The 14,141-nt window shown below is 42.1% G+C and overlaps 1 protein-coding gene across 3 annotated transcripts in view; it reads right to left on the reverse strand.

Annotated features, from left to right (window-relative positions):
• LOC126272513 (venom dipeptidyl peptidase 4-like) overlaps window positions 1-14,141 on the reverse strand; it is a 301,501-nt gene that overhangs the window by 148,559 nt on the left and 138,801 nt on the right. For all 3 annotated transcript variants that reach the window (XM_049975414.1, XM_049975413.1, XM_049975415.1), the window contains one exon: window positions 6,664-6,826. In XM_049975414.1, the coding sequence (XP_049831371.1) occupies window positions 6,664-6,756 (93 nt within the window). In that variant the 5' untranslated portion in view covers window positions 6,757-6,826. The remainder of the gene's footprint in view (window positions 1-6,663; window positions 6,827-14,141) is intronic.

Genomic DNA, 14,141 nt, shown 5'->3' on the forward strand with positions numbered 1-14,141 from the left:
TACCTTCGCTGCGCAGTGCCGATGGTACTGTTATCGACGACTGCGCCGCTAAAGCGGAGTTATTGAACGCAGTTTTCCGAAATTCCTTCACCAGGGAAGACGAATGGAATATTCCAGAATTTGAAACACGAACATCTGCTAGCATGAGTTTCTTAGAAGTAGATACCTTAGGGGTTGCGAAGCAACTCAAATCGCTTGATACGGGCAAGTCTTCAGGTCCAGATTGTATACCGATTAGGTTCCTTTCAGATTACGCTGATACTATAGCTCCCTACTTAGCACTCATATACAACCGCTCGCTCACCGATAGATCTGTACCTACAGATTGGAAAATTGCGCAGGTCGCACAAGTGTTCAAGAAGGGTAGTAGGAGTAATCCATTTAACTACAGACCTATATCATTGACGTCGGTTTGCAGTAGGGTTTTGGAGCATATACTGTATTCAAACATTATGAATCACCTCGAAGGGAACGATCTATTGACACGTAATCAGCATGGCTTCAGAAAACATCGCTCTTGTGCAACGCAGCTAGCTCTTTATTCGCACGAAGTAATGGCCGCTATCGACAGGGGATCTCAAGTTGATTCCGTATTTCTAGATTTCCGGAAAGCTTTTGACACCGTTCCTCACAAGCGACTTCTAATCAAGCTGCGGAGCTATGGGGTATCGTCTCAGTTGTGCGACTGGATTCGTGATTTCCTGTCAGGAAGGTCGCAGTTCGTAGTAATAGACGGCAAATCATCGAGTAAAACTGAAGTGATATCAGGTGTTCCCCAGGGAAGCGTCCTGGGACCTCTACTGTTCCTGATCTATATAAATGACCTGGGTGACAATCTGAGCAGTTCTCTTAGGTTGTTCGCAGATGATGCTGTAATTTACCGTCTAGTAAGGTCATCCGAAGACCAGTATCAGCTGCAAAGCGATTTAGAAAAGATTGCTGTATGGTGTGTCAGGTGGCAGTTGACGCTAAATAACGAAAAGTGTGAGATGATCCACATGAGTTCCAAAAGAAATCCGTTGGAATTCGATTACTCGATAAATAGTACAATTCTCAAGGCTGTCAATTCAACTAAGTACCTGGGTGTTAAAATTACAAACAACTTCAGTTGGAAGGACCACATAGATAATATTGTCGGGAAGGCGAGCCAAAGGTTGCGTTTCATTGGCAGGACACTTAGAAGATGCAACAAGTCCACTAAAGAGACAGCTTACACTACACTCGTTCGTCCTCTGTTAGAATATTGCTGCGCGGTGTGGGATCCTTACCAGGTGGGATTGACGGAGGGCATCGAGAGGGTGCAAAGAAGGGCAGCTCGTTTTGTATTATCGCGTTATAGGGGAGAGAGTGTGGCAGATATGATACACGAGTTGGGATGGAAGTCATTACAGCATAGACGTTTTTCGTCGCGGCGAGACCTTTTTACGAAATTTCAGTCACCAACTTTCTCTTCCGAATGCGAAAATATTTTGTTGAGCCCAACCTACATAGGTAGGAATGATCATCAAAATAAAATAAGAGAAATCAGAGCTCGAACAGAAAGGTTTAGGTGTTCGTTTTTCCCGCTCGCTGTTCGGGAGTGGAATAGTAGAGAGATAGTATGATTGTGGTTCGATGAACCCTCTGCCAAGCACTTAAATGTGAATTGCAGAGTAGTCATGTAGATATAGATGTAGAATGACCTGGTGGATGACATCCGAAGTTCACTGAGGCTTTTTGCACATGATGCTGTGGTGTATCGAGAGGTTGCAACAATGGAAAATTGTACTGAAATGCAGGAGGATGTGCAGCGAATTGACGCTTGGTGCACGGAATGGCAATTGAATCTCAATGTAGACAAGTGTAATGTGATGCGAATACATATAAAGATAGGTCCCTTATCATTTAGCTATAAAATAGCAGGTCAGCAACTGAAAGCAGTTAATTCCATAAATTATCTGGGAGTACGCATTAAGAGTGATTTAAAATGGAATGATCATATAAAGTTGATCGTCGGTAAAGCAGATGCCAGACGGAGATTCATTGGAAGAATCCTAAGGAAATGCAATCCGACAACAAAGGAAGTAGGTTACAGTACGCTTGTTCGCCCAATGCTTGAATACTGCTCAGCAGTGTGGGATCCGCACCAGGTAGGGTTGATAGAAGAGATAGAGAAGATCCAACGGAGAGCAGCGCGCTTCGTTACAGGATCATTTAGTAATTGCGAAAGCGTTACGGAGATGATAGATAAACTCCAGTGGAAGACTTTGTAGGAGAGACGCTCAGTAGCTCGGTACGGGCTTTTGTTAAAGTTTCGAGAACATACCTTCACCGAAGAGTCAAGCAGTATATTGCTCCCTCATACGTATATCTCGCGAAGAGACCATGAGGATAAAATCAGAGAGATTAGAGCCCACACAGAAGCATACCGACAATCCTTCTTTCCACATACAATACGAGACTGGAATAGAAGGGAGAACCGATAGAGGTACTCAGGGTACCCTCCTCCACATACCGTCAGGTGGCTTGCGGAGTATGGATGTAGATGTAGATGTAGGCGTGCAACCAAACTGTCTGCGTGCTAGCTGGACCCACATCTGCAGTTACGGTGTTGTGTGCGATTTCGCATGACAACCGGATCATTTTCGTGGTTATCTCACGTACCTTGAATGAAAATTTGTACGTCATTCTCGTGTTTCGAGCTGTTGTGCTACCATTCATTAACAGCGTTCCATGGGGAGTTTTCGAAGAGTATGACGCAAGCCCACAGGTCGTTGTTATAAACCAACAAGCTCCACAGGTCGACAGGGTGTCGGTATGTTGGCTTGGCCTGTTCGATCACCAAATCTGTCCCCAGTCGAGCACATATGGGACATCACCGGACGAGAACTCCAGCGACACCTACAAATAGCAGTAACCGTCTCTGTATTGACCAATCAAGGACAACAGGCAAGGAACTCCATCCCACAAACTGAGATTAGGTATCAGTTCTTCACAAGGCATACACGTTAGCATGCTTGCATTCAACATACTGGCGGTTACGCCGGTTGCTAATGTTGATTAATATAGCAGCACTGCACATCTGTCATGGCTTATTTCACTCTTACATTAAACTGTGAACTTGAAATGTTACCTAGAAAAATGTCTTCTCGAAGTTTCATTACTCTAAATTAATCACTTTTTTCTGTTGCGACATTTTTCCGTCTTGTATTATAAATCACCGAATTACACAGTAACTTGGCACATAGCTGGCACAAAGACTGTAATACGTATTAGTTGACCAAGGAATCATTTTATCATTAGGACGTGTAGCTTGCTAGAGGGTCAAACCATGACCCCATGCGCCACAGCAATAACAGAACCTCCCTTGACTGAAGCGAGAAACATGAACGATGAGACTGGCTCGGTCCGAGTTAACTGTCAGTATATCCGTGTGACAGAACCCTAAATTTGGCAACACTTACTTCGGCAATGTTTAGTTTTTAGTCACCGTCAGTTGTACCGACTGTTTTGGCTTTGACCTACTGAATAAAAATATGCGTCAAATGTGCAAAGTATATGATTTATTTTAGTCATATGTTATCTAAGGAGGCAAAACCTCAAAAACTGACAATATTCCTTCGAACATTACGTGTTCCCACTTCTCACTTTATGAGATTACATACAACGACATGATTGTTTTGGTGGTCCAGATGCTATGGTGTGGGGAGGCATAAAGTTGCATTGGCGTACTAACCTAAAAATCTTTTAAAACAGTGTTGTCACTGGTTAACGTTGTTGTAACACTGTACACTGCACTCCTTCGCCAAATGCGTCTTCTCAGATCTGCATTCGACCATGATTTTCATCTTTATGAATGACCAAGCGCAACGGTATCGAACAGCATACACTCTTGGAACTACGAAATTTTCAGATAGAGGACTGGCCTGCCCCCCGACTTAAATCCCATCGTGCACGTGTGGGACTCCTTACCAGCCTCGCCAGCATGGAAGAACGTTGCAGAGCATGCATGCACATAATTAGTAATCACTCACGCTACTAAGAAACATGTCTCACCTCTTTTAATGTCCAGGGGACCGCCATAAAACATGGTGACTTCAGGATAATTGTTGCCTTTCAATAAAAATTTCATTTCTGTTTATCTCACTGCGTTTCTTTCAGTTACCTTAGCTGCAGTAACTGTAGGAGCTCTTTCTATGTATCGTCCAAGTTTTATCGAGCTATGCTACTTCACAATCGTACATCAAGCGGGAGTTACTTCCGTTCTTAAGTTTTGTGCACCAGTTTATTTATTTACTCCACTGCGGACCCATAAAACTTCACAAAGAAATGGTGAATGACCGTTAAAATTACGTAGCTCACGCTCCCTTAAGTCACTGTGGCAGAAGACTCGTCTACAGTGGTAATACATTGGGTCAGTACTTGTACAGAGCGAACCAGAACTACATTGACAAAAAATTTAGGAGGCTGTTCAGGGATATTTTCTGAGTATTTTGGTTTGAGGGACCTGTAGTCTCAGCTGCCTCATTCCAAACTAATTACATTTCTCTTTATTTTGAGCTGTCATTACTTTTCGTAGCTGTATTGTATTAAAAATCTCTGCAGAATAGTGTAAATGTCTGTAGTATGTGCTGTGTGCTTCGTTTCTAAACAAAATTGTTCCATTCATTAACTTTCTGTGAACGACAGTAATGTCCACTGTACTCTTTGTCCTCAAGCTTTTGGGGACTGATAGCCTTTCAGTTTAGTCTCTTTAATCTCCAAACCAACCAACCAAGCTTGCATTCAGTACTGTTCGGTCTATCTCGGGAAAATTTTTACAGCAGTGTTAGTTGTACTGCAACAGTGATACACAGTAATATGGACAGGTGTAATGATGCGGAGTTGGCCAATATACAGGTTAATTCAGCCTCCACACCTCCGGGTAGCCCACAATGCTTTCAAATACGATGCTCAACAATTTAATATATTCCCTCTTGTTATGCAAGTACTGCTAGTATTACAGAAAAAAATGAACCTGGCCTTTTTGTAGCAAATTTAATGTAGTTAGATTTTGAAATGGGGTACATTTTTGACAGAGGCTACAGTTTTCGAGTTATTCAAGAAAACGCATGTGAATATCATCATTTTCTGGAATAATTCAAAAACTACGGCCGTGGGTGAAGACGCAGCCCCGCACAAAATTTAACAGCATTTAATTTCCTACTAAAAGATTCTGTTCATTTTTCTATAGGACAAATAATTTGCGAGAGCGAGAGAATATGAAAATCATGCACATGGTATTTGAAGCCGCTGCAGGTCGCATAAAACATGGTGGTAGGGGCAGCTGATATACCGGGTGATCAAAAAATATAATTTTGAAAACATAATAAACTAAGGAATAATGTAGATAGAGAGGTAAAAATTGACACACATGACTGGAATGACATGAGGTTTTATTAGAACCAAAAAAAAAAAAAAAAAACACAGTTCACAAAACGTCCGACAGATGACGATGGCCAGCAAAACGTCAATAACTGCTGCCGTGACGGGTGAGAGGTACGCCGATATGTAACAGAATCGCATCATCCCCAGCCTGGCTGATAAACACCTGCTGGAACGTACGATGTTTATGCAGGATGGTGCTCCACCCCATATTTCTAGACGCGTGAAAGATCTCTTGCGCGCGTCGTTTGGTGATGATAGTGTGCTCAGCCGCCACTTTCGTCATGCTTGGCCTCCCAGGACCCCAGACCCCAGTCCGTACGATTATTGGCTTTGGGGTTACCTGAAGTCGCAAGCGTATCGTGATCGACCGACATCTCTAGGGAAGCTGAAAGACAAGATCCGACGCCAATGCGTCACCATAACTCCGGACATGCTTTACAGTGCTGTTCACAACATTATTCCTCGACTACAGCTACTGTTGAGGAATAATGGTGGACATATTGAGCATTTCCTGTAAAGAACATAATCTTTGATTTGTCATACTTTATTATGCTAATTATTGCTAATATGATCAGATGAAGCGCCATCTCTCGGACATTTTTGAACTTTTGTATTTTTTTTTTGGTTCTAATAAAACCCCATGTCATTCCAAGCATGTGTGTCAATTTGTACCTCTCTATCTATATTATTCCGTGTTTTATTCAGTTTCCAAATTTATTCTGACTTTTTGATCACCTGGTACTTGCGTATGCGCCCACTGAGCGCAGTGTAGAGCTGCACAACGGCGCTATGCTGTGCTTTTTATTGCAGCGACAGCAACCATGTCACAGTACTTCAATTTGTACAGAGGTGTCTATGAGAAACCTAATCTGTGCATTTTACAATAACTGTATGTTACAGGTTTTTTCACTATTGTGAAGGTTTTTTACCGAAACTAAGGCAACTGCAGTAATAAACCGAATAAATCATAAATACGTTATTATTACTTTGCGATGAGGAGCCAGAGACATGGGGTTCCATACACCGAGATATACAAAAAATATCGCTGGTCAACCTCAGAAATTTTGTTCGTGCAGTTCGAGTTCATGCTGTACACACTCTCATGCATAGCCTAACATCAGCAAAAGCTCGTTCAATGGCATTTGGCATATGCGCGCTCATTGTGCACTTGGATAATAAAGTGATAACAGTCACATAGGAGCGCGATCTGTAGCAATGTGTAAAGGGCTGTTAGTTAATGCTATATGGTGGTCTTACCTTCTTGAATTCTTGTCCTTCCATGCTGTTGGTTGATGGCCCAGGCAGAGGCTGCTGATTCGACTGATAGTGGCGCGGTTGCTCGCTGCCCATAACACGTGGCGCCCACAGCTAGAAGACGCCCATGTCAGCCGACGGCTGTGGCGAGCGACCAGGCGATTTTCTGCAACATGAGATCAAATTCAAATGTTCAAATGTGTGTGAATTCTTATGGGACTTAACTGCTAAGGTCATCAGTCCCTAAGCTTACACACTACTTAACCTAAATTATCCTAAGGACAAACACACACACCCATGCCCGAGGGAAGACTCGAACCTCCGCCGGGACCAGCTGCACAGTCCATGACTGCAGCGCCTAAGACCGCTCTGCTGATGTCGCGCGGCCAACAGGAGATCGCCTGCTAGAAGCTGCTCGCGTGCTGAGGATGACATCTCGAATGTTAGCCTTACAGTTTTAACTGCCACCTCTAAAAACATTCAGGGATTATACAAAAACATTTATGCTTGAAGATAAGTGTAGATGCTAGCCAAGCCTGCAGATTGAACTGTTGAGTTTGACCAACGGCAGTTGTTCAATGCCCTAAATACGTTACAAGTGTCACTCGTGGTCTGTAGAGGTGTGAGAACATCATGTCGGAGCGACACTACCGGTCAAGAGTTTTGATCGCCCGTGAAAAAAGCTTTATACTTTCAGAATAGAAATCACACACCAACCGGTTGCAAATAACTGTTTGGTACGTTGACCTTGATTTCGACACCTCTAAGAATCTTCGTACATCCATATTTAAGGTGGGACACAACTGGTATAATTTTTCTTAGAAATTGAAACTCCTCCAGCTGTACTTAAGATTTTATATTTATTTGGCTACTAGTTTCGACGTTGCGTCAACACCATCTTCAGGCCCGTGCTCCACATGGATGGCGGCCAGTAGTTAGTACTACTAACCTGTAGTTACTGCTCTCCATCCATGTGGAGCACGTGTTGGTCTCATCGCCGACTTCTAGTACTGAGCCACACACAGCTGATTTCATCAAAGTGTACGGGCCTGAAGATGATGTTGACGCAACGTTGAAACTAGTAGCCAAATAAATATAAAATCTTAAGTACAGATGGAGGAGTTTCAATTTTTAACAAAAACCTCTAAGGATGTCCTCTTCAAAATTTTTGACATATCTACTCGAAACTCAGACCATTGCTTTGTTCCAGTGTAGCTTTGCAGTTTCTTAAAATTTCATTCAGATGAAGAGATCCTTAGAGGTGTCTAAACCTATGTCAATGTACCAAACAGTTATTGCAACCCATTGGCTGTGTGATTCGTATGCTGAAACGTATATACGATTGCTGAGAGGCAGCCATGTTCAAAACTGCTACACACTTTATTTAAATGTACAAACACAGCCTACAAACTAAATAGACCATCAAAATAAATATTTTCTCTCTCTGTCGTTAAGTGTAATGAAATAGGTCGAGATTTTAGTCTCTTCAGAGCTGCACAAACTTTTGGCCTTCTGGAGTTAAGATTTTGTTGTGTTTGTGCATGATACTGCTGTCCAACACGTCTCTAAATTATTCCATAGACCTTCAACATTAGATGACCTCCACTTTCTGAACTCTGTGTCAAGCTCATCCTGTAAGAGTTCAACGGGATTTAAGTCAGGCGACTGACTTGGCCAAATCATGTTCTTCAGTAGCTCCCAACATTTCTCTTTTCTGTTAACATACTGTCTCCATAGTTTAGAAGCATCTTTGAGATCGTTGTCCTGCCAGATGGAACGGCACTTTTAATCAGTATCCTGTGATAGTCTTCATTCTTTAATGTTCCACTATCACGTGACCACCTACTTTGTAATACGCAAAACATCCTCCCACCATGATCGAATCTCCACCATGCTGAACAGTGGGCGTCACACGCTACTCTTTATACGTTCTGCACTAACATTTAACGATGGCTTCCAAATATTTCACACTAAGATTCGTCCGTAACTAACAGCTTGGGCCACTGCTGCACGCTCCAATTTCTACGTAGTTGTTCCAATTGCAATCGATTAACTTTATTTTGTTTGCGTTATAAACGTTATTTTGCCGCTGTACACCTCTTTACACCTTATTCGCAGAGACGACGATGCACTGTTGAGACAGAGATTGGAACTGCTGGCATACTGTTTACCTCGTCCCGAATTTCAAGTGAAGTACGAGTCCTTTGACGCTTACTCTGTATGCGTATGAACTGATCTTCTCTGTACGATGTGACACGGAGTCTTTCAAGTCGTGACACACTTGCATTGGCGCCAGTTTCTTTGCAACGTATACACCACTGTAGCTTGAGCTACGCCAACTTTTGTTGCTCTTGTCCTACTAGAACAGCCTTCCTGATGCAGAGCTACAAGTACAGCAGGTTTTTCAATTTCGATCTCCTGCTTCTGTCCCAGTAGGAGATAATTTGGTATAAACATGATCAGGTGTACAAACACTCTGCTAGATGCACACAATGTACTTGAAACTAATGTGAACTGACTGCTGCACAGACAGCCGAAGGAATGAAGTCTATTCGAATGGAACAGTCTCAGGTAATGGCAAGACAGTGTTGACAGGGTACTCATCAGTTTCCAGTTTCCCACTAGGAGAACAACCTGTCGAATACACAATGGAAGTGTTTATTCTTTACAGGGTTATACTTTTTTTTTTGGAAAAGGAGTAAGACAAGGATGCTGTCTATCACCTACCCTTTTCAACCTCTACTTGAAAATGTGATCGACCAGTGTTCATTAGATGACAAAGGAGTAGAAATTGGAGGAAGAAGAGTAGGGTGTTTGAGGTTTGCTCATGACATGGTCCTTCTAGCCACAGGGGAAAAATAATTACAGGATTCAGTGAACACCATTGAAGCTAACGGAAAAACTATGGAATTAAAATTAACACAAAGAAAACAAAAGTATTTGCACTAGGAGGAAATAAAGTAATAAAAATTATGCTGAAAGGAGAAATATTAGAACAGGTGCAAAATTTTAAGTATCTTGGAAGCAGGATAGACACCGACTGTATGTGCAGCGCAGAAATTAAAACAAGGATAGCAATGGCAAAAGAGGCAAGACAGAGAAAGGCTGGAGGCTTTTGAGAGGTGGACATGGCGGAGGATGGAAAGAAGAAGTTGGACGGAGAGAGTAAAAACTGAAGAGGTACTGAGAAGGGTGGGAGAGAAAAGACAGTTACTAGATGTAATAAAAAGAAGGAAAAAATGGATTGAGCATATATTAAGAAAGAATGATGGACTGATAAAAACAGTTTTAGAAGGTTGTGTAGAATGGAAAAGGAAGTGGAGAAGGAAGAGATTTCAGATACTAGATGACGTGATGGACGGTAAAACATACAGCAGCCTTAGGAAGAAAGCAATGGATCGCAGAAAATGGGGAGGCAAAGGACCTGCTGATATAGCTGAAAACTGATGATGATGATGACTTGTTTTGGGTTCTGAATGAGAATATGATAGAATATTTAAACCCCTGTTTTAACCACAAATTCATACTTGTGATAGGCGAATGGAAACTTTTGGCGGGTAGTGAACGTGCATGCGAAGCTGGGCAAATTGTTCCTCTGTGGGGGTGCATCCGCAACAAAGGGAGAGACGTGTTTGGTATTCCAAGAGGCATCGTATCGAAGATTCATATTGCAAACAGGGGAAGTGGGAAAGCATCTTCCAGACGAAAGTGTGTGCTGAGTGATCGTGACAGACTATCACTGAAAAGGATTGTGACGAAAAATAAGAGGTCGACAGCCGCAAAAGTCACTGTTGACTTGAATGTCGCACTCGCGAAACTATCAGTACCAACACAACACGAAGGGAGCTCGGTAATTTGGGAATTTCAGGGCGAGCTTTAATTTCAAAACCACACATCAGTGATGCAAATGCCCGTAACAGGAAAACGCGGTGCCGAAGCCTTAAAACCTGAACAATGGAAGAAAGTAAATTGGTCGAATGAGTCTTATTCACACTGTTGCCAACTTCCTGCCGAGTTTACGTCTCAAGGGTGAAATATGGAGGGCATCTGATGGTGATTTGGGCAGCCATATCGTGGTATACCATAGGCTCCAAGGTTATTCTGCAAGGCTGCATTAGAGCCAAGGATTATGTGACCATTTTAGCTAATCACGTCCATCCCATGATATAATATTTGTTCGTCAACGGTGATGCTGTGCTCTGAGACGACAGGGTACCTGTTCACACAGTTCTCATGGTCCAGGACTGATTCTGTGAGCGCGAGGATGAAACGTAGCATCTCTTCCTACAGTCACAGTCACCAGATCTCTATATTATTGAGCCTTTGTGGGGTACTTTGGAGAGCAGGGTGCGTGATCGCTACCTACCTCCATCATCGTTAACTGAAACTGCCACTATTTTGTAGGAATAATGATATAAGATTCCCTTGAAAACCATGCAAGACCTGTATTCGTCTATTACGAGACGACAGGAAGCTGTTTTGAATGTCAGCGGTTTTCCTACTCCATATTAGGCATGGCAATGTGTTGTGTTTTTGATTTTCCATAATTTAATCCAACCCCTGCAGTTTTTCTCGCAGATACACGTCATTAGTTTAGGCACACACTGAAATCCCCCCCCCCCCCACCACCACCACCACCACAGTACCGTAGCACGAGCCCAAAAAAATGGCACAGCCCGTTGATAAAGTTGAGTATCGTACGGTAATTAGTTTTCCGCACAAATCTCTTGTTGGGATTGTGGAACTGTATACCAACAAATCACCTTCGTATGACACAGAGCTTGGTTGTTGAGACGCTTCGGGAGTTGTGAAACAAGTTTGAAAGACAAAGAACTAAGTGGAAGATTATCTCTGCCTGAAGAATCTTAAGAGAAGTTGAGGCCCTAATACTCGAAGACCAGCGCATCACCACCGAGGAGGCAGTGGAAAGTGAAAATCAGTCATGGATCAGTGTTAAACATCTTGTACAACATTTGAACAAGACATAGGTCGCCGCCGGTTGGAGTACTCAACTGGCTGAGACAGTAGATGAAATGTAGCCGTGTCAGGCCAATACAGATGACGTCTTTAGTCGCTTAATCATCCTGGACGATTGCTGGGAGTGTGACTGCGACATCAAGGAAAAGGAGCAGAGCAAGCAGTGGAAACATGTGGATTCTCCACAACAGCAGAAAGCTATGAATGGTCAAGGTGATACAGAGCGTGTTTTGGGGACCGCCGTGTCACGTTGTTAAAATTAGGTTCGTAAGGAGCAAACCGTTTTAAGATACAATCGAAATCTCCTAATGAGGTTACAGGACGAGGCGTGACGAGAAACTGTCCAGTGTTTCTGATCTCCTACAATGCCCGTGCTGATCCTGCAATGGACACATTCACACATGCTGCTTCTTTGCGCTGTGAAAGAAGCAGTATTCTCCTCATATTGTACCTAGTGACTACTCTCCTACTTCTCAGGTGAAGAAAGCAATGCGTTGCAAGAATTTGCAAACAACAAGATGATTTTAATTGTTTTAATCTAATCAACCGCGGGTTCTTGGTGAAACGTTGTAAATTAACTAAACAAACACTGTTTTTGTCATGTTTCACAAATTTTATTATGGTTACTGCACAACCTAGGTTTCGGATTAAAAGCTCATTTTAAAGTGCATTACTGATTCTAAAGATGACAAAGTAAAGATAAGCATGATGATAAGGCAAAGATAAACATCTCAACTTCTTAGTGTATCGATCCTTGGCTTAATGCAAAATTACTTCAGTGACAATTTTTTTGACAAATTACATATGGAATTTCACAATTCAGCAATTACGCTAACGTGACTAAACATACCTAGGAATAAAATTATGCATCAGCCGAGAACTTTTTATGTACTCGTGGACTGAGATCCAAAGTTTTACTTCTGTCTAGGAAATGTGATATAATCTAAAAGAGGTGAATCTTTGTATTGGGTTTGCTCATCTAATAACAGGTGTGGTGATATACATATCTGTTTTTTATTAACTAGAATTTCAAAATGGCAGATTGACATCCCAGTCTGTCCATTGTAGCAAGACTGACACTCCTGGCGTATGATCCCGTAAGTCCCGCTGTTTGTGATGGCTGGTTGTTTGTTGTTTTTGCACTGAGCTAGCAACTTCCTATTATCCGATGAGCATAGAAAAGCACAGAGAAACCCTTTATCTTCAAAATGTTACCTATCCTGTTTGACGTTTCCCGTACCATTTCTTTTCCAGTTAGTTTGTGTTGTTCATTGGGGCTTGCTTCTTTATCTTTTTACTTTGAATTTTATTAATGATGTCGAGGTCAAATTCTTCATTTGTTGCTATTGTTTTATTGTAACATGATTTTCAAATTTTCGAGGTACAAGTATCTTGAACAGTTAAATGCAAACATCTACAAGCAAGGTCTCCACCAAGTCATCCGTAGTTGGGAAAAATGTGTCGCACTGAAATGTAAACTAATGATAACTAACGATAACTAAATTTAGTGGCACAACCCGAATTTTTAAGTTGTGATAATTAAGACTTTATGACCAGATGTGGCCAAAAATACGGCTCGCGAGTCGTGTTCTGGCATAATGCTAAACGTGGATGACACTTTCCTTGACTGACTTGGGTTTATATTTCAAACTTCTCAATAACGTAGATCCAAAACAAGACAAATTTTGTGTATAATTTAATATTTTTGGCACGCTAAAGACATAGTTTTTATCTGGTAGCAACTTACAACGTACAGACATGCGCAGATATTTTCACAGATTTTCACATTCATATTGATAGAAATTGTCACTTATTTGGTTTCATAATCGAAAAAACGTCTTTCACACACAGATATTGACCAAAATATCGTGCAGCAACATTACGGAGACGTGAAAACTTGACATCAAGAAATCAATGCAGACTTACTGAACACTCTTAACGTTAAAGAGTGTTGTCTTTAAAACGGGAATTACCTTGCAGATCAGTCAGTTACATATGCAGATCCACAGTGGCGCTTTCAATTGAAACAGCAAACGGTCTCGAAAACATTTAAGATCGCTGGACTGCCTGCCTCTTTTTGTGCAAACAGCACTAGACCTGTGGACGTCTTCATCCACGAACAAACAGCGAAGAGAATACAGCATTGCGACATCGTTTCTGCCAAACTGAAGAGATTTGTGCCGACCGAAAAACACCTCACCGCAAAGCTCAATGATGTGTCGCTCTGTTCAGGGGAATCCGAGAAGGTCCGCTCAAAACCGAGACAGGACGTGCCTTGGGCCGCACAATCTGCACACTTGAAGTCTGGCAAAGCGAGACCGGACTTGCTTTATGACTACCATTCGTACAACATCGCTTATGGAAACAAAGCACTGCGTAGTGTTCTATACGTGAGTGATTTTCCTTGAAATGTGAAAGTTATTCTTTGCCTGTCCCGAGTCACAAGGAAAACATTGTTTCCCTCACTGGACCATTTGTTACTGGAGTCTTTTCTGTAACTGTCA

This window comes from Schistocerca gregaria, chromosome 5 (genome assembly GCF_023897955.1).
Source record: "Schistocerca gregaria isolate iqSchGreg1 chromosome 5, iqSchGreg1.2, whole genome shotgun sequence".
Taxonomy (NCBI): domain Eukaryota; kingdom Metazoa; phylum Arthropoda; class Insecta; order Orthoptera; family Acrididae; genus Schistocerca; species Schistocerca gregaria.